This window comes from Peromyscus californicus, unplaced genomic scaffold (genome assembly GCF_007827085.1).
Source record: "Peromyscus californicus insignis strain IS unplaced genomic scaffold, ASM782708v3 Scaffold_9__1_contigs__length_137607984, whole genome shotgun sequence".
Classification (NCBI taxonomy): Eukaryota; Metazoa; Chordata; class Mammalia; order Rodentia; family Cricetidae; genus Peromyscus; species Peromyscus californicus.
This window is the reverse complement of record NW_026294617.1, coordinates 108,457,057-108,484,672: the sequence shown is the minus strand read 5'-3', so window position 1 is coordinate 108,484,672 and position 27,616 is coordinate 108,457,057. Positions and strand designations below refer to the sequence as shown.

Genomic DNA, 27,616 nt, shown 5'->3' with positions numbered 1-27,616 from the left:
TTTTGACACCTAGTGTGGGAGCCAGGCACACTGCAGGGACACACGCAGGGGGCTGGGTTAGGCACTCCTAGCCAGCCAGCCCAGAGGCAAGCGGGGCGGGGTGCGCACAGCGCGAGCAGGGGAGCAACCTGGCCGGTCCACCTCCACCTACCTGGACATGGAAGTGTCGCCTGACAGTGAGGATGGGTAGGGTTGCCTGAATCCACCCGTGATGGGATATACAGGCTGACCTTGCCTGAGGTCACAGAAGAGAGGAACCCATCAATGACACAACACCAGTTACCAACTAGCAGTAGGAGTTTGGTGACAGGAGAGAGGGGCTTCGGAAGGCAGTGGGGGGTGGGGGTGAGGGGTGGGGGCAGCACTTTTACATACGATCATCTTCCTCCCTTACCCTCCCACATTTCCCCCATCAAAGCGTGTGCCTTGAAGAAAACTCTCCCTCCCTCGGCTCTGAACACAAGCTAGCCCATCAATGATTCTTTATCCCTTTTCCTCACCCAGCACCTTTAATGCAGAGTAGGACTTAAAAGATGCTTATTGAATATAATGCAGCCCACAGAATAGTAAGCTATGCCTTCGGAGAAGCAGCTTAACCAACTCTTCATCCAAACCTTTGAGAATTTAGAAATAGAAAGGGCGCCAACTGTTCTATTTACACACAAATAAATAACATTTCGGAGACCCCTGTTAGAGTGAAGAAATCAAAGACTGATTCACTGCCATTACTGTCCTCCCCAAGAGGTCCTTCTTCCTCTCTCTCCTCTCAAGCCCCACTTTTTCTTTTCCAGGGGTTATTTCCAGCCACCAGCGATGGCCTAGGCATATTGCTCCTGAGTGGCTGAGTTCAGGCAGTCAAACTGAGCTAGGGCTGGACGGATACACATAATCAATCAAACTCATGGATTGAGAGACGTAACGCTAAAGGGGGAGGGAGCGAGAGACCTGGTCTTGCTGGAGAAAATGTCAGAATGTCTGGGTGTGCAGGCAAGGCCATGGTCTGGGGGCTGTGGGGGCAGCAGGCTGACTAGAAAACGGGGAGAGGGGTCTGCTCAGCTGCAGCACCATCGAGGGAAGGAGGGACCCGCACTGAGCTGGAGGAGAAAGCTGTGTACGAACAGCCACACTCTTCTCACCAGCTACTTCCTTTATCTTCACAATTTAAAAAAAAGTGAACAGGCAGCAGCATTTGGAGTGTTTCCGGAAATAACCGTCACAAAGAGAAACACTGGCATTTGAAGTCTGAAGAAAACCAAAGCACCTAGGTCCTTTCTTGGCCCCCTGAGGTGAGCTTGGGTGCTTGCTTATTGACATTGAGAAGACGCTAGTGTCCTGTTCATCTCTCTTTAGCCAGTGTCATTTGCCTGGTCACTTAGAAACAAAAGGAGATGTCCAGCGAGTCTAAGTTCACGGTTCAAAACTATGAGTTGTTAAAGAGAACCTGGGAGAGGAAAGCCACTGAGCCCTCCTCAGCGTCACAGGGCACAGCAAATGCCCAAAGCCACAAACGGAATCCATAAAACTATAAGCTTCAAAGCGAATGCTATGAAGTCATTTTCTACACAAATTAGCGGACAGATTCAATCCATTTCAAAGTCCCTCTGTGTGTGTGTGTTTTTTTTATCTTTCAAATTGAAATGAAATAAAGTTAGCACCTTGCCTGTTGCTGTAAGATCTCTCATCCCCCAAGTGCAACCACACACGGAGCTCACTCCCACGAATGGAAAGGGGGAGGACACGTGTGCCAACACTCAACCCAAGGTTGCAGGAGTGCTCTTACCAGCCGAGGGGTGGGGTGATCTGCCCGACGGCACCCGGAGAGAGGGGGTAGAAGGTGGGGATTTCAGGAGCTGGAGGGTGTCTGGACATGCCTGTTAAAAGGAACGGAAATGCATGGTGTTTACATTCGGGGACCATCATTCGGAAGAGCCGGAGAAAGGCTCTAAAATGCTGCATGCCATTTACGGGACAGAAACTGCCCATCAGGCCTGGGGAACGGAAGTGAGGCTTTCTTAGGACTTCAACACCTGGGAAACAGGGTCTTCAGACAGGCAGTTGTAGCTGAGGAAATCCACGCAGGAATGAATATGCTGCCAGGAAAACAGCCCTCTGAGCAGTCTTTTGATAATCTAGTCTGCCTTCATTATTTCACTTGAAGAAAATGGTAGACCAGTGTTTTCATGGAGGATGGAAAATGACAGCCCTTCATAAGAAGACGGCCTGCCATGGGGCTCAAAGATTAGGGAAATTGCCATTTTCATTGGTTCCCTTATGGACACATAGATTTGGGAAATGTGATACCTCAGAGGATCAAAGATTAATTAGGAATCCTCTTCAGCCTCGTAGTGGTCACACTTGATATGATTCATTTGTTCTCCACTGCCATTTCAGCTGCCTGTAAGCTCCTTCCTCATCAGCTCCTGTCCTCTGGGCTCCAAGGTCACACTGTTCTGGATTAGCTGTATTCTCCAGCGAAGGAGAATGCCACCAAATTGTCTCTCATGCTTGAGCTCTCCTGGGAGCTGAGTGTCCTGTAACTGTGACACCCACCTAATGCTAGTCCCAGATGACATCCCTTCTTAGACCTTACCTTAGGTAGAAGGGCAAACAGAATTGGCAAGAGAAATACACAATACGTAAAATATGAGATTAGATTCAATGTCCTGGGAGAGGTGTGTCTGAGACGCCCTAGGGAACTTACTACATACATATCGATGTCCACAGCTTCAAAAGACCATTTCCATCTAGGGCATAAGGACTTACCAAGAGTCACCAGTCAGTGACTAAATACATTGTCAATATGTGGAAATAGATGAGCACACGAGAGGGGCTCTTTAAATACTTGACATGCCCATGGACTTGACGTGGATCTTAAGATACTGGAAGACTTGAGCACGAGAGAAGGACTCGAGTGCTACCTCCAATGTTGATATTACTTGTGTATTTAAGACAAACCACCGCTCAGTTCCTTCACAAAGCAGCAGCAGAGAGGAAAATTGTCTTCAGGTCGCAAGCAATAGGGCTTTTGCCTTAGGTCAATATACATTTTGCTGTTTTCAGAATCACTTTAAATCTCCTTTAATTCCTCCCCCAGTTTTGTTGGGCATGCTAATTTCCTTTGATCCCATCCCAGTGGCTCCCCAAATTTGTTCCCTAGGATGTTTTTCTTGTTCTCAGAAAGGGCAGGGGTAGTCTGAAGTTCATGCCTCAGGATCTTTGGAAAGTTTTTCCACTTGTTGCTGGCTCCCTTACCCGAAGACCCCCAAATCCTCAAGTCTCTGGGTCTTCTGGGAAGTTCAAATTACAAACAAACTATCCCTCACCCCACAAAGACAGCCAGACCAGCTTAGAACATTAGCAATGTGGATTTTACTCCTTATGAATGAGAAGGGTTTCCAAAGACAGTTTCTGTTTTCTGGGTATTTCTGCCTAGGGCTCCTGTATTGACATGATGTTGTTATTTCCGCCCCCCCCCCAACCCAGATAAAGCTGACCAGCCTATGGGAACATCGACATCAGTGACTCTGGTCTCTAGTTGGGGTACATGATATACCACTGAGGAAGCCCAAAGAATAAAGCAATAGATGAGTTAGTTCAGGTTTGGGGGGCAAAGTATGCAAATGGCATCATATAAACTCAATAGTATGTAAATGAGCACCTTCCAGCCACAGTTTACATATCCCCTGAGGTACCTGAATGGGTACATGGTGCATGTATGCCCAGGACAAACATGTAATTAAAACCAGGATACCCACATTAAAACAACTAGAAAGCGTGTATGGAATACACTATAATAATCACAAATTTTAAAAAGGGAAACAAAGACTAAAGAAAGCAGAGAACTAGCTGCTCACGCCACTGGGCCCTTCTTTAAACATGCCTAGAGAAGTGATAAATTAGTGTTATGCAAAGCAAGGGGGTAGGTAAACAACCAGGGAGTCATAAATATATTCAGCAGGTTATAAACTGTTGTCCCAAACTCACCTGTCCTAGAATTTTTTCAGAGAAAAACCACTCAGAAGCAATGTGCTGTGGTTTTTTATTTTGATTTGTTTTTTTTCAAAACAGGGTTTCTCTGTGTAGCCCTAGCTGTCTTGGAACTTGCTCTTGTAGACCAGGCCGGGCTTGAACTCACAGAGATTCACCTGCCTCTGCCTTCCAAGTGCTGGGATTAAAGGTGTGTGCCACCATGCCTAGCTCGTGTGTGTGTGTGTGTGTGTGTGTGTGTGTGTGTGTGTGTGTGTGTGTGTGTGTTTTCTCATCATAAGATTAAACAAATGATAGCCAAGACTTCTAAACCTCCAATCTTTTTTCACTCATATGGGTAGAGTCCACAGATGTGTGTTTCAGCTAGGACCTGTTGTGAGATTGTGAGCCACACTAGACAGCTTACATGCTGACTCTCTGGAGTGAACCAAAGATACTCAGACTCACCACGCACAACAGTATGCTGGCTTTGTGATTATTAAGTGGGAAACTCCAGAGACGAATAATTCTATACATTTTCTTTTTTGGTTTTTTTGAGACAGGGTTTGTCTGTGTAGCTTTGCGCCTTTCCTGGAACTCACTTGGTAGCCCAGGCTGGCCTCCAACTCACAGAGATCCGCCTGGCTCTGCCTCCCGAGTGCTGGGATTAAAGGCATGCGCCACCACCGTCCGGCAATTCTATACATTTTCAACTGAGTGCACGATGAGATTTTTGGTTTCATGTTCCCCTGCCTAGGATACATGTATACACACACACACACACACACACACACACACACACACACACACACACACACACTCCTAGACCCCATGTCCATCTGTGAAGTAGGAAAGAGAAATCCTGGCTAGCTGTGCTGTTCCTTCTAGAACTGCAAGGGTTATGGCCACACTTTATGATAAACGATAAATGATAGAGAAAACTGATTAAGTTTGGGGCTCGAATATTCAGTGGGCATGAGGAGGAGGGCTTGAAAAAATACCCCTGTGGATACTTCAGTGAACGCATGGCAGCCAATGGCGCTTTCGTCTGTTTGTACCCCTACTGGTTTGTACTGTGGATCAGAGGCTTTCCAGATCTGTCACCGGGAACATGATGGTGTTCCACTTCTGGTTTTTTTTGTTTTTGATTTGGGTTGTTTTCTTTTAGTGAAAAATCAAAGCAACAACACATTTTCATGGATTTCTGAAGAACTGCCAACCAGCTGCATGCGTCTTCAAGTGCATTTCTGACTCACACTGGGCAGAGACACCTGAATACCTGGAATGAGCACCAGGGCTCAGGAGACACGGTTGCTTCATCAGCAAGAGGCCTGGGCAGGCCGGACGTGCTTACCTTGCTTGGGGTTGACGTCTGATGGGATGTGTGACGGGTGTGATCCTGGAGAAAAGTGCTCGTCACTGTAGGTGATAAGGGGGGTGAGGGGGTGGACGGCATGAGATGGTTGCACCACCGGCACTTTATTGGACTGCAAAGGAACCACAAGGCCAATCGTTAGTACGGCCTCCCGACTTGCGTCTCCTCTCCCCAAGAGAAAAGGTCACACGGGAGCAGTTGGCAGTTATTAAGGGAGCACAAGAGCCATGTAGTCCTGACCAGCTGCCAGCATTTCTATGGCAAACAGTCTTAAGTACAAGAATATGCCACAAAGAGGCTGATGGTGATGGTGACCTCGCCAGTGGCCTGCAGAGGTTATCTGACTTCACCGTGCCTCGCACGACCCGAACCTCTGGACACACACGTTTACACTTCCTTTTCCTGCCCTCCTTACTTTCTGTTTGATAACGAGCTGCTAGAGCAGAGTCGTGATCTACAAGCTCTCCACGCATTGCCTATGTCTAGCTGTAAAAGACCATTCAATAAAAAACTGTCCTTTGAACAAATTAGCAATTAAATATTGCCGACTTAAACGGCTTCGTCGGCAGAGACTTGCAATTTACAAGTCGGTGACGCCTTAGCACATCTTTCAGAACCAAGCTCCCACAACGTTTGTTTTCACGTCTTGCAGCTTTGTCTGATATGACCATTTGCTTTAGCTGCTACACAGTCGTCTGATGCTCCTCTGGCTTCCACGAGCATCCACATTCTCGTGTTTAATTCCGCAACATAAAAGTAACAGTCTGAAAGAACACTTTAAATTGCTAACATTGCACATTTTCACATACTTCAGCAGGGCGCTAAGGCTCGTGCCTGTAACCCTAGCACTCAAAAGGAAGGAACGAGTGTAGGAGGCTAGCCTGGGCTACAGAGAAGACCTCATTTTAAAAACAAACAAATGAACAATATCAGGGCTGGGGAGACGGCTCAGTGGGCCAAGCTGCTTGCTGGGTAAGCATGACGTCCTCCTGAGTTTGGCTCGTCATAAAAACCCCAGTGTGGTAGAGCGCGCCTGCTATTCTGGCATTGGGGGAAAGGAGACAACCAGATTGAAGGGCCGCTAGCCAGCCAGTCCAGCCAAAAATGATGAGCTCCATGTTCACTGAAAAGCTTTGTCTCAAAGATGAGATTGGGAGTGACAGAAGACCCCCCAACATTGACCCAGTGTGCGCCTGTGGAGGCAAGTGCACCTGCACAGGCATGCAGACAAACCAACCAACTATACTGTGCGTACCGTGTGTGAGTGTGTGTGTGTGTGTGTGTGTGTGTGTGTGTGTGTGTGTGTGTGTTCTACAAGGAAACTTTGTTCTTTTGTACTGGGGATCCAACTAGGGCTTTGCACATGCTGGCCAACAGCTGTTTAAATTCTGAGACAGGGCTTCAGAAAGTTACCCTGTCTGGGTTTGAACTCATGACAATCTTCCTGTTTCAGTCTCCCAGGTAGCTTACATCACCAGATCCAACTTACAAACAAGTTTTATTGAATTTGTAAGCCACAAACAATATAACAGTACATTTTTTTAAAAAGGATTCAGATTTGCATGGCATTTATAAAATCTGTGATCATTTTGATTGTGGCAAACTTAAAAGTCATCCGTCCCCCCTAGCCAGGTGTCCTGGGTCATGTCTTTTATCCCAGCCTTGGGGAGGCAGAGGCAGGTGGGTCTCTGTGAGTTTAAACCAGTCTGGTCTACAGAGCAACTTCCAGGCCAGCCAGGGTTACATAGTAAGATGCATCTCAAAAACAAACAAACGAAGTTTGCTGTGTTCAAGAAAGTGCTTACTAAATAAATCAGTAGGGTAATGACTTCAAACAGGCTGAACATTAGGATGACCATTTTAAAAGAAACTTTAGCTAGTTAATAATATAATGTATTTGTGCGTGCGCACGTGTGTGTGTGTGTGTGTGTGTGTGTGTGTGTGTGTGTGTGTGTGTGTGTGTACACGAAGAGGAAGAAGGGGAGGACAGACGGAGGATAGGAGAGGAGGGAAGGAAGGACTGACTATGTGGAGTCTCTTGCATCAGGCTCCCCAGTGTCAGAGTTAGCAGTATGTGCCACCATGTCCCTTACCTAATACACTGTCTTCTTGAAAACCTGGTGAGTTAACCTTCATAAAGTAATTCATATGTTAATTAACTGGATTTACCCATTCCACTTCAAACCATGTTACATATGGTAAGCGTGTACAATTTTATTCACAAATACCAACAATGAAAGTAAAAAAAAAAAAAAAACAAACAAAAAACCCCTCCCCATTCCCCTAAAGAAAGGGACTGTAACACAATCACACACATGTAAAAGGTAGCTCTAATTTTTAAGCATCTACTAATTAAAGCATCCCCAGGAGGATGTGCGGCTAGAAACTGTACAATGATGAGCAACACAAGAGTTCAGAGGAAGAGAGCATAACGAACTCACTAGCTCAGGCATGCCTTCACCGTAATTAGTTTGAACTAGTGACATTTTACTGTGCTATGCCAGGCTAAGATTAATGTCAAATGAGTTTCTCAAGACGTAAATAATCATATTAAAGAGAAATCGAGGAAGTGGGCTGACGTGTGTCCCGATGTGAACTGTTCAAATGTACGGCCACATCCCTATGGCCGAGGGATTCCACAACACACTTTCATATGGGGCTACACTTACGGTACACACTTTGAATTTGATGCCTTTTACCAATTAAGCACCAGAAGTATCTGACTGAACGCAAAATTACCAACAATAAGCCTGGTGATGCTTCATGCTCTTTACATTGTCATTATACAACTACCACCCAAACGAAACTCATGTGGCCAAGAACAGAAAAGGCAAAAAGTCACACTTTTTTTTGGACAATGATAGGATTTCTACAGTGCTTACCATAACAACCCTTAAGAAAAGTATCTCTGTAGATTGCTGGGCAATTATGCTTCTGCTTGATAATTACCAGGTCCTCTCTAATGGCCACCTTCGCATGGCTCATCTAGCCCTTGGCATGTATTAAATAGAGCACCATTATCAAAGCCACACAATTTTTCTCTACATATATTAACACAAACATCTATGCATATAAATGTGCAAAAGGCTTAAAAAGACTTTAATGCTGTTCAAGTGTTAATGATGTTATTTACTAAACATGTAAGAGGGTCTCTGAAATACAAGGAATTCAGAATGCTAGAGAAGGCAGGCTGGGTAGGGACAAAAATCAAACTATTTTTTAAAGCAGTATAACAAAAAAACCTCTTTGCTTCCCAAACTTGAAAACGAACACATTTCAACTCTAGTTTGGAATGACTACTCTGACTCTCAGATGGAAAAGTCTCAAAAGAAGTGTAATTGCCAACTAATCAACAAAGATATTTTCTTAGGGTTGTTATCGCCAGCGCTGCAGAGATCTTCGGGAAGGATCTCTCTACTTTGCATGCCTTTCTTGTCTCCAGAGCACCACCCTTAGGAACTTGCATTGGCAGGCGGCGTTCCTTAATGTCTGACCTGTCCCTCCAGCCATACAGCTCAGGCTCTGGTGCCATGAATTTTTGCTAAATTATGCTATCCTTGCTCTCCTCTTAATTTTACGGTTTTCAACACAGATTTGCTTTCCTGTGGGAAGGAGATAAGAGGCTAAGGATTTTAATTTAAGCTCTGGCCTTGTCTTATATTTTGCGAGATGGATAGCACAAGCGGCCCCCGGTAGGAGCGTTAACGGCAGCGTGGATTACGTCCCTTTTTGTGGCCAAAAATAAAAGTCACATGAAATCTCAATACTATGTGTGAGCAGAATTCTAAGGCCTCCCGAGGACCGTTTCCACGATGTGTACAAACGAAGCGATGTGGATTCGAGCTATGCAGAAGCTGCCTGCCATTGGCCTGCTGTGCTCGGTCCTAAATGTGTGACATAATGAACACCAACACTGTCAGGATGTGGGCCCTGCCACTTGGGTTAAATTCTGAGACAGAAAACGAATTTAACCATTCTGAAGTCTGCTCTTCTCATCTCCAAAGGGCCCGGTGTATTTTCTGGGAAGATTTATAATACCACTACCTAAGTCTATCTCACAGGAACATTATAGGCGTGACACATGTATGTGGGTGCAGGTGTGCCCACTTATTAAGTGTCTGAAAATTTCCCAAGTACCATTATAGCACTGATAACGCAGATGTGGTCTCTACTATCGTACAACTTATGTTGTAGGGGCCTGGAGGTGGGGACAGCCACTATCATGGGGAGTGTGTGCTGGAGACGAACCACACGTTTAAAAAACAGAAATAAGCTAGATCTGAAACGCAAGCATCACATGATGTGGAGTGGACAATGGTGGAGGCAGCGTAGGTCTAGTCCTGGGCCTTTGCATCATGGTAAAGTTGCAAGAAAGCTAAAGAACAATTACAGTCCTGGCCTCTTAAGAGGCGGGAAAGAGAAGCAGAGGTCACCAGAGGGTGGGCAGTGAAGCCAGGACCACTGGCAATACCGAGGGGACAGCCCAGCCAGCCCAGCCAGCCCAGCGCTCAGCTCCAGCAAACACAGTGGCAGTAGGCCCCGGGGACGCCTCCTACACAGGCTCCAAGCTGCAGGGAAATCAAATGACCCTTCAGCACCCTCTCTTTGTTGGGTACTGTGCACACAGTACTTTACCCCATGTAAGTCCGCTGTGAGGGAGGGCAAGGGTGGCGGTTGCTTCTTCTTCATTCATGGGCACAGTTAGGTGAACCTTACTTTCCAGTAGAGACTCAGCAGATATTCCCAATATGTGCTCCTAACTTTGTTATCCCTGATGGCCGGGATGCACAATCACTCCATCTTTCTGAGACACTCTGGAAGCTCCCCGTCATCCCAGTCTATTGCTTGGAGATGTTTAGTAACCTCCTTAAGCCCACAAGGCAGGAGGTGGCAGAGTGAGGCCAAAAACTGATCCTAAATACACCCAGTGGGGGAGCAAAGGGAAAGGAATGGGACGGGACAGCGGGTACTAGAAGAAGGACAGAAACACACAGGGGAGGGGGCTGCGAAACAGCTGTCCTGCCCGTGCTCAGCGCTTGCACATGGCTGTTTAGAAAAATGGCGGGAAGCATTGCCCCGAGCTTGAAAGGCCCGCCGCTGGGCCATTCTGGCATGTGGAGCCTAACGGTAGCGGCAACTAATGCTGCTCAAGTGCTTACTGTCCACTGGCTAGCTCTCTGTCCGCAAGCCCTTCTGAGGCAGGTGAGATTAGTCCCCCCCCCACCTTACAGATTAGGCAACTACATGGAGGCACTCAACAACTCTCCCGTGGGCATGTAGCCAGTGCGGCAAAGTGCACGAAGTCTGGCTCTGGAAGCCAAGTTGTGTTTCCAGCATATGACGTGGCCTTGGACTCTGAGCTGACCATCCTGGTCATAGCTGACGGCGTGTGACATCTCTGTGATGACTCTGTGGTCTCTGTCCCGGGCCCAGGAATTGCCTCAGACAAAGAGGCACCTCAGCAGAGGTGGTCAGAGCGGCAGAGGCTCAACAGCCACCTTTCTCTCCACAGCTGGAAAACATCCCAAGGCAGGGTGGCTGGCTGCCGCCCAGGCGGGACCCTGCAGGTAGGAACCGCGCTGGCATCACAGCCAATAAAACCCACACCTCCTGTGGATATGAAGTGGGTGCCACTTAGGGATCTGAGAGCCATCTCCAAAGCCGGGTTCCCAGAAGTGACCCACTCACCACTGGCTGGCACTGGGGTGCCCTGAAAGTCGTCATCCCCTGATGATGTGGTTCTGGGAAGGACTGACTGTGGTTCACCTCCCTCCCGGCTGAGGCCCTGGGCCTGCTGGGAAGTGGGAGGACTGGGTGAGTGGCGGGTCCACCTGGTAGTCCATTTCCAGATTTCAGCTTGGGATCTAACCTTGCTCAAAGCGGGTGCATGTTATTACAATAGCCTGTGCATTTTATCAGTGGTGTTCTCAATTATGATTCGAATGCAGGGAAACGTGAATAAACACTCTACCAGCTTACCAAGGTGAGAAATGGCACCTGGCCCCAACCCTCATGGTGGGATTTTACTTTTGATTACACTCCAAAGAAGTCTGGTACTCCCTAAATGCAGCTGTGTGACTTCACTGTCTTCTCGTCCCTTCTGACACTAACCCATGAGCAGGACACACTGAGTTCCTCGTCAACTAGTTTGTGTTCTGTCCAAAATACTCTTGACCCTCCTCCAAAGCTAGGCACTGGGCCCAGGTCCGGTGTGGCTTTCACATCCGAGAGCATCATCACCATGAGACAGCAGCTTCTTTCAGGTGAGGAGGGAGCCCCAGACCTCACCACTCCTCACACCTAGGTCTGGAGCAAAGCGGTCTTCTAGAGACCTTCACCATCAAGCTATGGAGGCTTTTTCGGAGAGGAAGCAAGGAACATGGACCGGGTGCCCTGAAAGCGCCTGTCGTTACAGGAATGCTTTCGGATGTGCTCTGGCACGTCTCCGCCCAAGTGGCTATCATTACCCCGAGTTTACAGATGAAGGGCCCGAGTCCTTTTGAACACAGAGCTAAGTAGTAATTAGTGGACAGATGAGCTGCACTGGGGTTGGTTTGATACCCAAACCCTTGGTCTTCCTACCCCAGACTGCGGGTTTTCGGCTCCTTCCCCCACCTCTGTTCCAAGCTGCCAGCCAGGTGAGAGCAGCCCGCCGTACATCATGCAAGCATCGGATTTTAATAACAACACCCCCCGACAGGAACAAATGGCGGCCTGGAGAAGGCTGCTGCTACCAGCAGATCTCCAACAGACTAGTGGGTAAGCTGCTTTAAGACAAAGAAAAACCAAAAACCAAAAACCAAAAAAACGGAGTACTCATGATTCTCCAAGCCATCATCGGGTGGTGACAGCACACAGTCTATTACTTGATCCCAAGCCAGCCTCATACTAGATGCTAAGATTCTGTTTCACAGAGAATACCAAAGTTCTGAGAAGACAATTTATGTGAGATTACACTGAAAGTTAAGTTGAGAGACAGAATCTGAGTCCAAATTGGTGTGACTCCAAAGTCTACAGCTTGTATACCAAAGAATCAAAACCAGGTAGTCCTGGCACCCTCTGGTTGTCAACTGTCAGCCACCAGTATCAATACAGTTTAATATTCAGACATGCAGGCACTGGGGCAGAATTCAAATCCTGGCGGGCAAGTGTGAGTCGGTTCTTATACTTGGTAATCCACTTAGTTTCCCAGAATCTGTTTCCTCATTTGCAAAACGGATGGATATCAGCTCACGGGGTTGCACTGAGGATTAACAAGCAACACAAATAAAGCATTGAGCTCAGGTCCTGCCACATCTGTTCAGAGGGTGCTCTGTGGAGTGGATATGAAAAAAGGGCCTGTAAATGAATCTAGATGCTCCAAACTTCACCCACACATCCCTGAGGCACCCTGCTCTGACCAATGCTTTTTTTTTTTTTTTCTTCCAGGTGAATTGTCACAACAGATTCTCCTTTCCTGCTCTAAAATACTTTTAATTTGTACCTAAGTTTCAAGAATTTTCCTCTGGTTACTGCTTGTTGAAGTACCTCCCGATCCTTCAGGACCAATGGCGCCCTGTGCCTGCAACCTGAAACAATCCTATCATTCTGGTCTCAGTCTCACTGCTGTTGCACGCAGGCACGCGCAGCTGGTCACTGCATTTGCTGTAATTTCTCTATCAGAGCAGCAGCTAACACAGAAGATCCCATCTATATTTAGTTTACAGCCAGTTTCAAACTGTTTTACTCCAGGTAACCTTTACATTCTTAAAAAACCACAAGATGCTAACAAATCTTTGTTTATGCAGATTTATCAAGAAACATTCATCACGTTAAAAATTACAATAAAAACCTAAAAAATTTTAACTCATCTTAAGATGGCAAACCTATCAGATAAAGCATTTTATATAAAAAACTTCCTTTAAGTAAGAATTCGAAGAGTGGCATTGTTTACATATTTTGTCCCTCTCTTTAGTGTCTGCCTTAATAGAAGACATGAATTTTCATCCTTGTGTTTTTACACGCAAATCTCCACTGTGATATGCCACATTTCAGTCCAACCTCACAGGTACACTCCTGCAAAAGAAATTATTCTAGACCTTTTTTTTTCCCAGACAATCGTGGATTTCTTTCTCTGATACTAGATCAAAACCTGACAGGTGGCAGAGACTTTCTTGGTGGTTAGTCACAATGTCCATCACTACCTGTGACAATGTAGCGTCTTCCTCTTACACACGTTCTGAACTTACCCACGTGTGACTTTGTAATATGGTGCAATGGTCATTTGGAAAGTGAAAACATCTGAAGAGTTCACTGGGCTGAAACATTTCTTTACATAGTGTTGTGGAATATTAATTTAACTATGTAGAGATGCATTACATTTGTTTATGTTGCAGAATATTACTTAACTATGTAAAGGTATAATGCATCTGTTTATGCTGCAATTGCTTAACTATGTAAAGATGCGTTACATTTGTTTATGTTGCATTTAATTATGTAAAGATGTGTTGCTGTTTCACCTTGCCTGCTTAAGGCACCTGATTGGTCTAATAAAAAGCTGAATGGCCAATAGCTAGACAGTAGAAGGATAGGCGGGGCTGGTGAGCAAAGAGAGAGAAGAGAGAAGAGAATGAGAGAGAAAGAGAGGGAGATGCCCATGGCCAGTCAGCCAAGCAGCAGACAGACAGTCAGACATGGAGTAAGACATACCGAATGAAAGAAAGGTAAAAAGCCCCGAGGCAAAACACAGATGAAGAGAAACAGGTTAAAATAAGTTGTAAGAGCTAGCAAGAAACGAGCATAAGATAAGGCTGAGCATTCATAACTAACAATAAGTCTCCATGTCATGATCCGGGAGCTGGTCGGTGGCCCCAAAGAAAGCCTATTACAACAGTGTGAAAACCCCATTCATTCATGATCCCATCAAAAGCTTTAAGGACTGAGAAGAGACACCAAGCTCACAGTAGTGTGCAACAATTTTCAAAAATTCTAGTTTTTCTTTGAAAGCTTGAGTTTTTTTTTTTCTTAATCACTGGCAGTAAATTATGTCAACTATTTTTGCATCACATGACAGATGCAGTCTGCTCATTTGTGAGACAACATCTGTCAGACACCAGTGTTGGAAGAACCACAGCTGCCTTTCAATTACATGCTTGGAGGTCAAAGGTTAATCAAGTTGATCATTTTAAATGACTTTCGAAGGATATCAGTGACAATCGACCTTTCTGGCAGCACAGTGCCGAATGCAGCGACTAGCCATGTCATCACCAGCTGTTTTATCCAACCTTGCTTTTGCAGCACGAGTGTCGTGCAAATGCCCACACGGCAATGGAGACAAAGAAGGTTTCCTGTTGCCCTGAGAACTGTTTTGACCCATGGATCCTTGAGTTTAGAGCACACTTTGGGAACTGACGTCTGTAGTGAAGAAACGTGTGCAGGCGATGCACGCCAGCTGGGTGCCAGGCATTACTCAGGTGACTTCGGGAAGCAATCACTTCATGGCTTCCATCTCTGGGATAGTTTTGGATAGGGAAATGACACTTTGTACCTCTGCTCCCTTGTGCTGTTGCTATGTGTCTGTGTAGCTGTTTTCTCTCACCAGAAAGAGGTTGTAACTCTGTGGTTTTATCCTTAGCGTTGAACTCAGGACCCGGCAAGCCCAGCACTGTCCATATCGATATCACGTGGTTGTCTGAACAGGCCTTCAACACTGTCAAGTCAACCCCTTCTAAGGAAGAGTTAATTCATACCTTTATATTACAGACAAGGACTTCTGCCTTTATTCTTTTTCTGTTGTGGCATGAAATATTACAACACCATCATCCATCTGCAGTTTCCAAGGAGCAGGGCTTTGGGCCAGTCTGATCAGGTTCTCAGCTCAGGGAAGCACAAGGTCAACAGCTCCCTGTCGATATTCCCATTTCTTTCCCATCCCACCTTCTTGGGGATGTTTGCAGAGAAACACCCACATTTCTTGACAAGTGGTCCTCTCCATCATAAAGCCGGCAATGGTGTGTCAAAATCACTCAGGTTTTTCAGTCTCTTAACTTCCTTTTCCATGACCAGCCGAGAAACCTCCATGCTTTTCCAAAGGGCTCACGTGACTCTCCCAGGTCACTCTGGTCACTTGTTTTCTGGTGTCAGGTAGAGGAGGATGAAGGAAAGGGCAGCCACACTAAGACCAATGCAAAGCCCGCCAGGGAGCCTGCTCAGTGGATAGAGCACCTGCTCTCAAGCATGGGGACTCCAGCTCGGATCCCCCCACAAGCAAGCAGGTAAATGCTGGTGGGTGTGGTGGCCTGCCTGTAATCCAGCAAGCAGAAGACAGAGACAGGATCCTCGGAGCAAGCCAGCTAGCTAGCCAGATCTGGGGGCTCTGCCTTAGTACATACATACATAATACATACATACATAATACATACATAGGTGGAGAGCAGTCAAGGAGACCACGCACGTGCACACATGTACACCCACACACGCAAACACACGTAGAGGGAACATCAGTTTCCCACTTTCCCCTGGTGCCTTTGCAGATAAAAACGAAGAGCCGTCACACCCCATTCGCTGCTGTGATTATTCTGATTATAAAGTTCGGAGGTCACCTCATTTTTGTGTTTCTTTGTTCACACAGAGGCTGTAGCTTCAAGTGTGAGCTACTCATCCTCACCAGAGCCATACCTCAGAAAGAGGGAACAAGAGGTAGGATGTGCATGCCCGTCCTTCCTCCCACATCCGGGAAATCAGGCAGAACTGTGGGGGAGGGTGCCTTCCACACAAACTGCAAGGTCAGAGCTGAAGGAACACGCAAGGAGGAGGGCATATTGGCATGGGTGTACAAACCGCCTTTTAGGAAAGGTTAGGTCGGAGCTGAAGCTTTAACTTACATGGTCTGACTCCTGGGGTGATTGGAAAGACACACAAGTGTGCTGCCACTTCAAGAGAGGGGGTGGAGAGAGAGGAGGAGGAGGGGCAGGGGAAGGGGGAGGGGAGAGGACAGGAAAGAGGAGGGGGGGAGGGGGAGGAGAGAGGGGAGGGGAGGGGAGGGGAGGGGAGGGGAGGGGAGGGGAGGGGAGGGGAGGGGAGGGGAGAGGAGGAGTTAAAAGGCTGCTGGATGAGTGAGACAAGGTTTAAGTTTTCCTTACTTTTCCTTAGGGAGTATTGTGTTTAGTGGGTGTGACCTCACACTTCATTCTACCATTGGATTTCCGCCTTAAACTAGTTCTTTATTGCGTCTTGCTCCATCCTTACTGTATTACAGTAATCATATAGCAGTCTAAGAACTGACCCCTCCTTACAAGCTACCAAAGGCTGCCTTTCCTGGACCAAGCATGGCCGTGGCTTTCCTGCCTCTTCCCTTCTTGGGCTCGGTGGTTGATGTAATCATGTTACTCTTGCTTAGACCTTGTATTTTCAAGCCTGTAAAATTTAGTCTTCAAGGATGTGTAAAGATTTCAGACCAAATGCCTCATGATGCTGCCAAATCCCATTACAGGTAATCCAAAGCCAAAGACTTCTCTCGGACCAATAAAGGAGGAAAAGCGTCTTGCGGTCCCTCTCAGGCAGGGAGCATGTTGTCTCCATCACCAGCGTCAACCTTCAGCTTCCCCAAAGGATTTCTGTGAGTTAGGGTCTCAGTGGGGTCAGTGGCGGGAGCACAGAGATGCACAGAGAGAGGGGCATCAAGATTAACACAGGAGAGAAGTCAGCTGACAGAGAGAGACTGGGAACCCGTCCTCGACTGGGCCACAGCCAGCAGAGCATGTGTGAGAAAAGCCCATGACACACAGACTCTGGAGAGGACGGGCTATGCACATGACCTGGAGAGGATCAGAACTCATGCTGAGGTGTTCCTCTGCCTGTCTGTCCCCCCAGCTCCCTAGTCCACTTCCACTCTTGGGAGTGCCTTCATTGACTTTTTTTTCTTAACGAAGTGTCCCTATCTCTATTATAAGTGCCCCCACAAATACAAAGTGGAAGGCCATTCACCCCAGTTATTTGTCATGTCACAGATAAGGAAACCCAGGCTCAGGAGGACTAAGCTTTGCTGGGATCACATCTGCTCTAGTCCACTCCCACGAACCAGTCACTGGGGAAAGTGGGAGATCACCAAGGGGGAAAAACACTCATGCTGGGAGCCCAAAAGGGGAGCCACTGTTCTCAGTCACTGGAGTCTGTAAACAGAGAGACTGGGGTGAAGCCTAGTAACAGGGAAGACCAGGGAGGCATGAGAATGGCGTTTAATGGTGTGACACTGTGACGTCATCATCTGACTGCTTGCACAGCCTTTGACACACCCCTAGTGATCTGAGTGCACCACTATTTTTCATGAAGGGAACCAGAGTCAGTCAAGATAAGCAGCCAAAGAACCCAAAACAGACCTGAGATTTCCTGTGTTAGAGGCAATGCACTATAACTAAGGTGATACAGTGGCTAATTCTGAGGCCAGAAAAGGGAGGAAGCGTCATGGGTGAAAGGCTGGCTGGCGTCTTAGGAGGCAAGATCAACAGGACCAGCAGCTGGAAGAGGCCTGGGGACCTAGAGGTGCCTGTGTGTAGAGACCTGTCCACCGTGGATGTTCAGAGTACAGAAAGATATCAAATGGTCACTGCACTTTCTGGATCGTGGACACTAGAAACCACATTTAATCACAGATCTATGGATTGGAATGGGGGGGGCACGGTTTAATTAGGGGTTAGTGGGGGGACAGAATGTGCCGTGGTCCCGATTAAAAAACGCTCTCATATCCCAGGAGCAAAGTGCTTAGCTCTTCACTGCACAGTAACTAATTAGTACCGGCACGCTCCAATCTAGTCAGCTTGGTGACAGCAGTATTTGGAGGAGCACTGGTTAGTTTCTGTCAACGTGACACAAACCAGAGTCACCTAGGCTAGACACTCAGTTGAGGAATTGCCTCCATCAGACTAGCCTGCGGGGCATTTTCCTGATTAACGAGTGATGTGGGAAGGCCCAGTCACCGTGAGTCCCAGCCAGCAGTCCTGGGCAGTACAAGGGAGCAAGCTGAACAGGTCTCCACTGCCTCTCCTTCAGCTTCTCGGCTTTCCACGGTGACCCACTGTAATGTGTAAGCCAAATAAGTCCTTTCCTCGCCAAGTTGATACTGGGTATGGTGTTTCGTCACAGCAACAGAAAGGAATGAATACAGCAGACCGGGGGTGGGGAGGAAATGATAAGATAAACTAGTCAGAGATGGGTTGGGGGCGCAATCTGGATCAAGAACTCCTCTGGGTCCCATGCAGCGCTCAGTGAGCAAAGGCAGTGAGTGAGTGGGCTGTGTTTTCCCTTGCAATCCACCGATCACACCGCATAATGATGCTGGGCAACGGGGGAAGGGCAGGATGCCGGACCTAAAGGGCACTGCTCCAGGGTAGAGGGGGCATGATTACAGCAAATTATGTCAAGTTCTCTGAGGCTCATCAGTCCTGAGGAGATCAGCCAGTTTTCCTGTTCCCAGTTTAAAAATCTCTCCCTCTACCATCCAAGGATGGCTGACCCAGACAGAGTCTACAGTCCTCTTCCCTGAGTCTCACTTTTAGAGGGTGGAAGACCTCTGTATGGCATTCGGGATATCCACAGGGAAAGAAAGAATGCTCCAAGCCTGAGCGAGAACTATAGAACCCCTGGGGCGAGGCGGCCAGCTGGAGCTGGCACATGGTCAAGGCCAGAGAAATCCCACAGCTCCCAGATGGACTGCAGATGCGTGGTGCGAAATTCCACAGGGGCGAAGCCAGCAGACTTACACCTAGTTATGTCACAGTGAAAAGGATCCTTCCCACTTGAGGTAACTAGAAAAAGTACTTGCTTTACTTTAATTGGCTTATGTCGTAAAGTCAGGTGTGAGCCCTCGACAGGAGCGATGCTTATGGAAGAAAGTGTAATGGAGCCTCCAGGACTGCTCAATGCTCTGCCTCTCAAGCCGCCCCTGCTTATACCTAGGTGCCCACACGTAGCAAGAGTCCAGTCAAAGTCTGAGGGGGTCCTTATTTTTTGCAGAGAAGTTGCTGAAGAGGCTTTTGGCAATCAAAAGGGGGGAAAAACACACAAATTATTTTTATTAGAAGGTCTAGCACAAAAAAAGTGTTATCTATGAGCTGACACAGGGAAACATAAGACATTTTCTACGACCATTCAGATGTGTTGCTGACCTTGGAAGGCCAGCATGGAGGCATTCCTACAGACCTGTGCTACCGTTAAATCACTGGCTAGGGCTTGAGGCCTGCAGCCAGTACAAGGTGAGAGGGTCTGCTTGTGTAAAATACACACTGGATTTCAAACAGCATTGATGTTACAATTTTCTTCTTCTCTTAAAAAAAAAATCTTTTCGGGGTAGCAGTGCTGAGATTAAACAGAGACTCACCCATGCCAGGCAAATGCTCCGTCACTGAGCCACGCACTCAGCCGCACTTTTTAATATACTGTATTAAATAATATCATGATTAAAATCAGTTTTTACTTGTTTGCTGTTACTCTTTTGGTCTGGTTATGGGACAATTAAAAATGACAAATACACTGTGTAACTTGCATTTTCGTTCCATGAGACAGGAAAGGGTCTAAGTCTGTGTGTCTCATGATCTCCAGTTACGTTATGGTTGTGTAGTTCGGTGTCCTGGTGGGACTCCTCACAGTGGGAGTGGGGGCTGGCTCTGGCTCTCTTGCCTGCTCTTGAGACTCCTTTCCTCCCACTGGGTGGCCTTGCCCAGCCTTACTACCAGGGGAGGTGCCTAGTCCTACTGCAACTCCTAGACCATGTTCGGTTGATATCCTCAGGAGGCCTGCTCTTTTCTGAAGGGAATCAGAGGAGGAGTGGATCTGGGGGAGAGGGGAGGTGAGGGGAGGGCCTGGGAGGAGAGGGAGGCAGGGGAAACTACAGTTGGGATGTAATATGTGAGAGAAGAATAAAAAATAATAAGAATAAAGTAGTAATATGGGGGCTGGAGAGACGGCTCTGTGGTTAAGAGCACTTGCTGCTCTTACAGAGGACCTGGGTTCGCTTCTCAGGATTCGCTTCTCAGCCCTCACATGGCAGCTCACAACCGTGTATAACTTCAGTTCCAGATTAGCTACCCCTTCTTCTGGCCTCTGGGCACTGAATGCACATGGTACACATACGTCCATGCAGGCAAAGCGCTCATACACAAAAAATAAATTAATTAATAGCATTTAAAGTAGTTACATAACTATTTTCTAGGTTCTTTTTTTTTTTTTTAAGATTTATTTATTTATTATGTATACAGAAGAGGGCGCCAGATCTCATTACAGATGGTTGTGAGTCACCATGTGGTTGCTGGGAATTGAACTCAGGACCTCTGGAAGAGCAGTCAGTGCTCTTAACCTCTGAGCCATCTCTCCAGCCCTCTAGGTTCCTTTTTTATGGAAAAGGAAAATTATGGATAAGGAACTGAAAATCAGCAGGACCTGGCATCACATGCCTGTGACCCAAACACTTGGCGGCTGAGGAGGAAGGCCTGAGAGTTTGAGGCCACGCTGGGCTTCACAGGATGATTTTTGTCTCAAAACACACACACAAACAACAAAAGAAAAATCTACAAAATTGAAAAGGTAAGGAAGGAGAGGCTGTTCGGAGATGGGGAGAGAGGGGGGAGGGAGCCTGGCGACGTCAATCTAAACTTGGATTTCAAGTCCTCTTCTAAGAGCCAGTTCAGAAAAAAAAAAAGTTAATTATGTAACAAGCAGCATAAAGCTAGATAACATCCACTACGCATTATGAAAGCAACCTACCACACGGAAGCAGTCTTGCATCGTTCTGAACGATCCCCATGAACGAATGTTACATCCTGTGGAGCCTCCTCAGCTAGGCTGAAACACACTTCAGGGAAAGATTGAAAGCTCCTTCCCATTCACACCACCCACTCTACCTGGGAAAAAAGGCAGTTTACCTTGAATGAAAACGATGCTGTGACGTCACTACTTTCAGGGTGCGCTTATGAGTCAAGGGAAAAGCACCTTTGGTTTTGGATTTAAAAAACAAAATCGTGAAATGAGTAAGAAATTGAGGCTGAAAACTTCAAACGGACAAAGTAGACTCCAATGCTGGGGTTCTACATAATTCTGCACATTCTGAGTCATTTTAAATGCCCAAAGAAGTCAAGCCAAGACACTCTCCTAAAAAAATATGTATACACATATATATGCATATACTATATATACACCTCTAAAAAGACTTCCAATTCTATTTCGATATTTTCAGGAAACAGGATCTTTCTATTTTCTACACACAAAATCCTACAGCAGTAAAGGTGACAAGATTTACTAATTGTGTGCTGTTAAAAAGGATACCACACTTCTGTGACTACAGAATCAGTCAAGCTCCATCTTCTGTCACTTAGCGTCAATGGGAAACGTCCTTCCTTGGTCCCTTTGAATTGCCATCATTTTTAGGCGTGCATGTGGGGAACTCAGAGCAACATTTGAGGCCTGGTCGGTGGACCTTTCTTCAGGGCAATCTACACAGCCCTGAATATACAGTGGTGTCCTGGAGACACTGTTGGCTTGTTCTAGTGCAAGGCAGCTGACTGCTGGACTTCCAGGATTTTAAGAGCCTGTTATTGTGCAGGATGGAACCGGTCACAGCAGGATTATCTGCACTCTGGGAATTGGAGAACATGGAAAATGCCCTTCCCAGGAGCTGATCGCTTGGTGAACACCAAATCCTTCACTATGGCACTTATGTAACAACTCTTTTTCAATACTTGTTTCTCTTGGTGACAAGTAACAGGAATAAAATTGTGACCTTTGTCTAAACTATTCAAGAACAGAGAATCACAAAAAATGGTCATTTGCCAAGACCTAGAATGCCCACTCTCAGCTGCAGGGGATGTGGTCTCCGGTCACTCGTTCCTCTGCCAAGGCTCACCCCTGCTGCTGGGCCTACCAGCACTGAGGCTGAGGTACTGGACAGGTGGAGGCTCCCACGCACCACAATGAGAAGAGCGTAGACCACACACAGTGAAAAGCATGTGATGTATGGTAGAGGGCCCGGAAGACAGCTCAGAGGTTGAAAAAGCCTGTGCAGTCCAAGGTAGATCCCAGAACCATGGAGGAAGAACAGACTCCTGAGGGTTGCCCTTTGACCTTCATGAGCACGCTGTGCCATGTGTGTGCCCTTCTCCCCTACACACACACACTACCACCATACACACGTACATGTGCCCTCCCACATACATCATACACATATGAATGTGTGCACACACATGGAAATTTTGTCTGTATGTATATCTGTGTACCACACAGAGGCCAGAAGTGAGTGTCATAGACCCTTGGAACTTGAGTTACAGACACTTGTGACCTGCCATGTGAGTGCTGAAACAGAACCTGGATCCTCTGGAAGAGTGGCCAGTGCCCTTAACCACTGAGTAACAGCTGAGCCTGATCTCCAGCTCAGTAAAATATATATATGTTATTCATAGAAATAAGGGTTGTTGGAACTTTGGAGATGAATCGGTTGGTTAAGTGCTCACCAGGGTGTCAGGGGCCTGAGTACAATGCACAGCACGCACGAAGAAAGCAGTATCTGCAGGTGCTGGAGGGATGGAGACACATGGGTGGCTCATTGGCCAGCTAGCCTGGCCACGTCAGTGAGTTCCAGGTCCAGTGAGAGACCTTCTGTCAAAAGGCGAGGTGGAGAACAACCGAGAGAGACCCTTGATATCAACTCTGACCGCCACATGTGTATCTACACACACATGCACTCATATGCATGCAAACACACACACACACACACACACACACACACACACACACACACACATACTCGTATATGCTACATATGAAGAGAAGGAAATGAGTTTTACACAAAAATGCAAAACTGAGGGCTGGAGAGATGGCTCAGAGGTTAAGAGCACTGGCTGCTCTTCCAGAGGTCCTGAGTTCAATTCCCAGCAACCACATGGTGGCTCACTTCCATCTGTAATGAGATCTGGCGCCCTCTTCTGGCTGCAGGGATATGTGCAGGCAGAACACTGTGTACATAATACAGAAAGAAATGTTTCAGAAAATGCAAAACTGAGACTATTTCGCTTGGGTACTGAACTGATGGCTGGGACGTTAAGCCTGGGGGCAGTGCATCAGAGCAGCTGCCCAGGCCAAAGGCTTGTAGGCTGGCCTTGGCTAGAGAATGCGAGCGAGGAAGCGAGAGCTGAAAGGCTGCTGCTTCGCTGCACGCTGACCCAAAGAGTAAGTGCTCTCTCCAGGCTTAGGGAGCTTTGAAACTCTCCAGGCCTGTATTCTGGAGACAGAGACAGAAGAGCAAATCCATCTGTGGCCAGGACTGGAGGTTCCGGGGCCACTAACTGGATTTGAAGGTCAAGAACCGGGGTGTCGCTCTTGGTCCTGCCTGCTACTGTGTGCAGTCTCCAGCAAGGGCGTCCTACTCTCCTGCGCTTCAGCTTCTCTGCTGAGTGAGGGGAATGCTTTCCCTGCGCTGGGTTTGTGTTAGGATCAGGTGAGATCACACACAGAAAGCACATTGCAAGAGTGCGAAAGCACCACGCCAATATGGTATCCACTCCACTTAAGGCCTACCGGAAGCCATTGCGGTCCCTTCCCACATTGAGAACATTTAACTAGAGTCAACGTGTATGGCTTCAGTGAATACCAAGTGAATTTAACGTCTTTGTGGGCTCCCGTCAGTCACCGTGCCTTACTGCCGACTGTCGGCCTACAGGAGATCTCTGCTTTCTCATCAAGACAACTTTGTGGGAGAACGGGTTTTCTATGGCACAATGGGGTCTGTCTATACACCTCAAGCTGTGCCATTACTACGTGTCAGCTGGTCCATCTGAATGCCAGTATTTTAAAGGTGCTTGAAGGGATGACCAGCCACATAAGTTTAAGCAGAATGTAGAAACATTTTAAATACTGGGAGAGCAACAAACACGAGATAACCCAAGAATACACCAGCTTGCAGAACAGAAATGCACTGAGAAAAAGCAGATAGGCAAGACCTTGAGTGCAACAATGTCATGTTTGTGGCTACAGCTGGTGAAGGCTGAAATCCTGGGGTCAACAGACGGTAACATGGATGCCCCTGTCCTGTCTCCCATGCTCTCCCTGTCCTGTCTCCCGTGCTCGCCCTGTCCTGTCTCCCGTGCTCGCCCTGTCCTGTCTCCCGTGCTCGCCCTGTCCTGTCTCCCGTGCTCGCCCTGTCCTGTCTCCCGTGCTCGCCCTGTCCTGTCTCCCGTGCTCGCCCTGTCCTGTCTCCCGTGCCCTTTCTAGCTCCAGCGGCCCGGTGATCATCAGCTGAAAAGCTCTGAGTTCCAATTCTCTAATATTCTGTAGTTTGTCCCCACACCCAGAAGCGGCCCGGAAAGGGAGAAAGCATGCTTTTGGTGAGGAATGGCTTTAGAACTGGGAACATTAAGAAAGTGCTTTTAAGAGATCAGTGCCACCAGGTGGGCCATGACTTGATGGCAGTGAGTTCCGGTAATCTAAAGGAGCCTAATGGAGTTTACAGAGCAACATAAGACACTGGGAGCCATGTTTCAATTATCGTCAAATTATTTCCATTGTCATTAAAATGAAAAACCCCATTTCTTCCGGTAGACAAACCAGTAAGGTTCTGTTTATCTTGAAGGTTGAGGGACCATCGAGGGATGGGAACGACAGATGAGATGTCTCCATCCTGTCAGAATTCCAACAAGGGCCACGCCTCAGACAGGGCTCCCCGAGCACTCCTGTACCCCGAGTCTACTCAGATCCCTGCCAAACCTAACCTCCCACAGACCCAGCTGACAGGTCTGTGGCTCAGGGGAGCTGAACTTCCCAGACCCAGGCGAGGGGCTGGGAGCTGGCACCCATCAGGGCTCAGACGGTGGAGCCGAGGTGCAGGCTATAAACTCCATGACTTGAATGCTTGCAGAGCATGAGGCTTCTAGAAGTAACTGTGGAGGAGGAGTCCCCCATCACATTCTGGAAATCTAGTCTGGAGGTTTGATTTGAGTCCTTCATTTTTAAGGGCTAAGAGTGAGATCCTGTCCCAGAAATCTAAAACCACAGTCAACAAAATAGCCATTCCAAGGAAAGGCTGCACAAAAACTTGGACCAAAAACTAGAAAGGAACTACAACACCTTCAGATGTACAACCTTCAGAAATATGCGCATGCCATCCCAGAAGGAGACACTAGACTCTGGAAATACACAACTTACAAGTCTCAGAAATCCCGGTGATTACAGGACTCATAAGCCCCTCCCTTCCCAATTTTATATAAACAATAAAGACAGCTACAGAACTGATACTCCCACCCTCTTTGCAACCTCCAAGTTGTGCAGAGAGCCACAGGGAGCAGGGATGCTGCTTTTGTGAGCCTCAGCCAGGTTGGGGTCACTTTTGGTGCTGCAGCTTTGAGTCATTCATGTTCCTGTAAGTGACCTCTCACCCACACTCCTATAAGTAGCCCCAACACACTCTTTTTGGCAAGTTGCACTCTGTTGGGAATCATTACTTTGGTCTGTCGTTGGTTCCCTGTCTGGGATAAAAAGATAAAAAATCTCGCCGGGCGGTGGTGGCGCACGCCTTTAATCCCAGCACTTGGGAGGCAGAGCCAGGCGGATCTCTGTGAGTTCGAGGCCAGCCTGGGCTACAAAGCGAGTTCCAGGAAAGGCGCAAAGCTACACAGAGAAACCCTGTCTCGAAAAACCAAAAAAAAAAAAAAAAAGATAAAAAAATCTCATTTGGATTTCACAATTTCTCAGTAAAGAAGGTGTTAGTAGCCCCATGTTTTAGAGAAGAAAGCTCTGAATCTAAAATCCCACAGAGAGCATGGGGCTGGACTAACCCTGCTTCTGTCTCACCAATCCATGGCAGAGCCTGCTGCCTGTCATCCAGGGACAGCAGCCCCTCTCAAGCACAAGGGTCTCCCTAGGACAGCTGCAGGGGCACAGAGCCTCAGAGGCCTCTGACGCGCCACTACCATCTGTGTCTATGGCCCAGAAGTGGCCGTGCAGGGTCATCTGAACATACTAGCCACTAGGGTCACCATTCAACAAATCACTCACAAGTCCCATGCTTGAGCCAAGCTCGCCAGTAACATCAAGGACTGTTCTGTTCAGAAAAGTCCTACCCATCAAACAAAGCAGCACCATTGAGGAACTCTCTGCCTTCCCTGATTGTCCAGTTCATGCTAAGAATGACCGCTGTTGAGGCTTTCAACTGAAGCGGTGCTCAAGGTTCCTGGTCAACTTTGTAACCGTTAGTTTTTAAAAACGATTCAACCTTTCTGTCACCAGAATCGGAATGTGTCTTCAAAACATTTATATCCAGTCTCAGTCTTTAAATGTAAACATGCTGTAAGCCAACGGTAAAGATTCTCCTCTTTAACATGACTTGTTTTTCCTTCCGCTAATGGTCCGTTTAATTGTGCTTTCTCTAAAGAAACATGCTTGCTCAATCCCTCCCTCGCTTTATTTTTTTAATTGGCTTATGTTTAAAGCTTTAAAAGTATCCAAAACAGACAGAAAACTGTTTCACAGTTCCTCAAAAAGTTAAACATGAACTGCATTGCCCAACAATTTTATTCCTAAGATCCAAGAGAGCCGAAAGCATTTATTCACACAAATAGTTATGCATAAATATTCATATGCAGCACTACATATAAAAGCCAAAAAGTGGAAACAACCCTAAAGACCTACAGACTGATACATAAACCAACTGTGGGATACACACGCAAAGGAATATTATTCAGCCATAAAAATAAGTGCTGACATACAGTTGATGAACTTGAAAACATGTTAAGTGAAATAGACCAGATTTTAAAAGGCACATATTGTACAACCTCCTTTATGTAAATGCACAGAACTAGCTAATCCGTGGAAAAACAATGAAAGGCCATCACCACCTGAGAGGAGGCAGGCACTGGGGCTGGCTGACGGAAATGTTCTGAAATTAGATGGTTTTGACAAATGCCCAACCGTGCACATGGTAATGACTGACACCCACTGAATTGTAAGCTGTAAGTGGATTTTAAGTTTATACAAATTAGAGCTGAATCTAAAAAAAACTAAAAGGATAAAAATGGAATTGGACTAAAAAGAAGGCTTGTTTTCTTGCATTTGTAGGCAGAAATGCAAGATTATGAACACATATTGACTCTCTGAACCTTGTAATTTTACAAGCCTTGATAACAAGGGAACCTGAGCAGGCTGCAATTGGAATTACACATAACCAAAACACAACCCACAGATGGCAGGCACACCGTGTGTCAGGGGCACGGTGGCCCCCACATGACCACGCAGAGGACCTGTCAAGAAGTTCCTCCTTGTTCT

General features: G+C 47.0%; 1 protein-coding gene across 4 annotated transcripts in view; it reads right to left on the bottom strand.

Annotated features, from left to right (window-relative positions):
* The window catches only part of Lef1 (lymphoid enhancer binding factor 1), a 112,638-nt gene that overhangs the window by 31,591 nt on the left and 53,431 nt on the right, over positions 1-27,616 (bottom strand). For 2 of the 4 annotated variants that reach the window (XM_052731070.1, XM_052731069.1), the window contains exons 4-6: positions 5,321-5,453; positions 1,781-1,871; positions 152-235 (exon numbers count right to left, since the gene is read on the bottom strand). In XM_052731070.1, the coding sequence (XP_052587030.1) occupies positions 152-235; positions 1,781-1,871; positions 5,321-5,453 (308 nt within the window). The remainder of the gene's footprint in view (positions 1-151; positions 236-1,780; positions 1,872-5,320; positions 5,454-27,616) is intronic. The other 2 variants (XM_052731072.1, XM_052731071.1) reach the window with 1 other exon arrangement.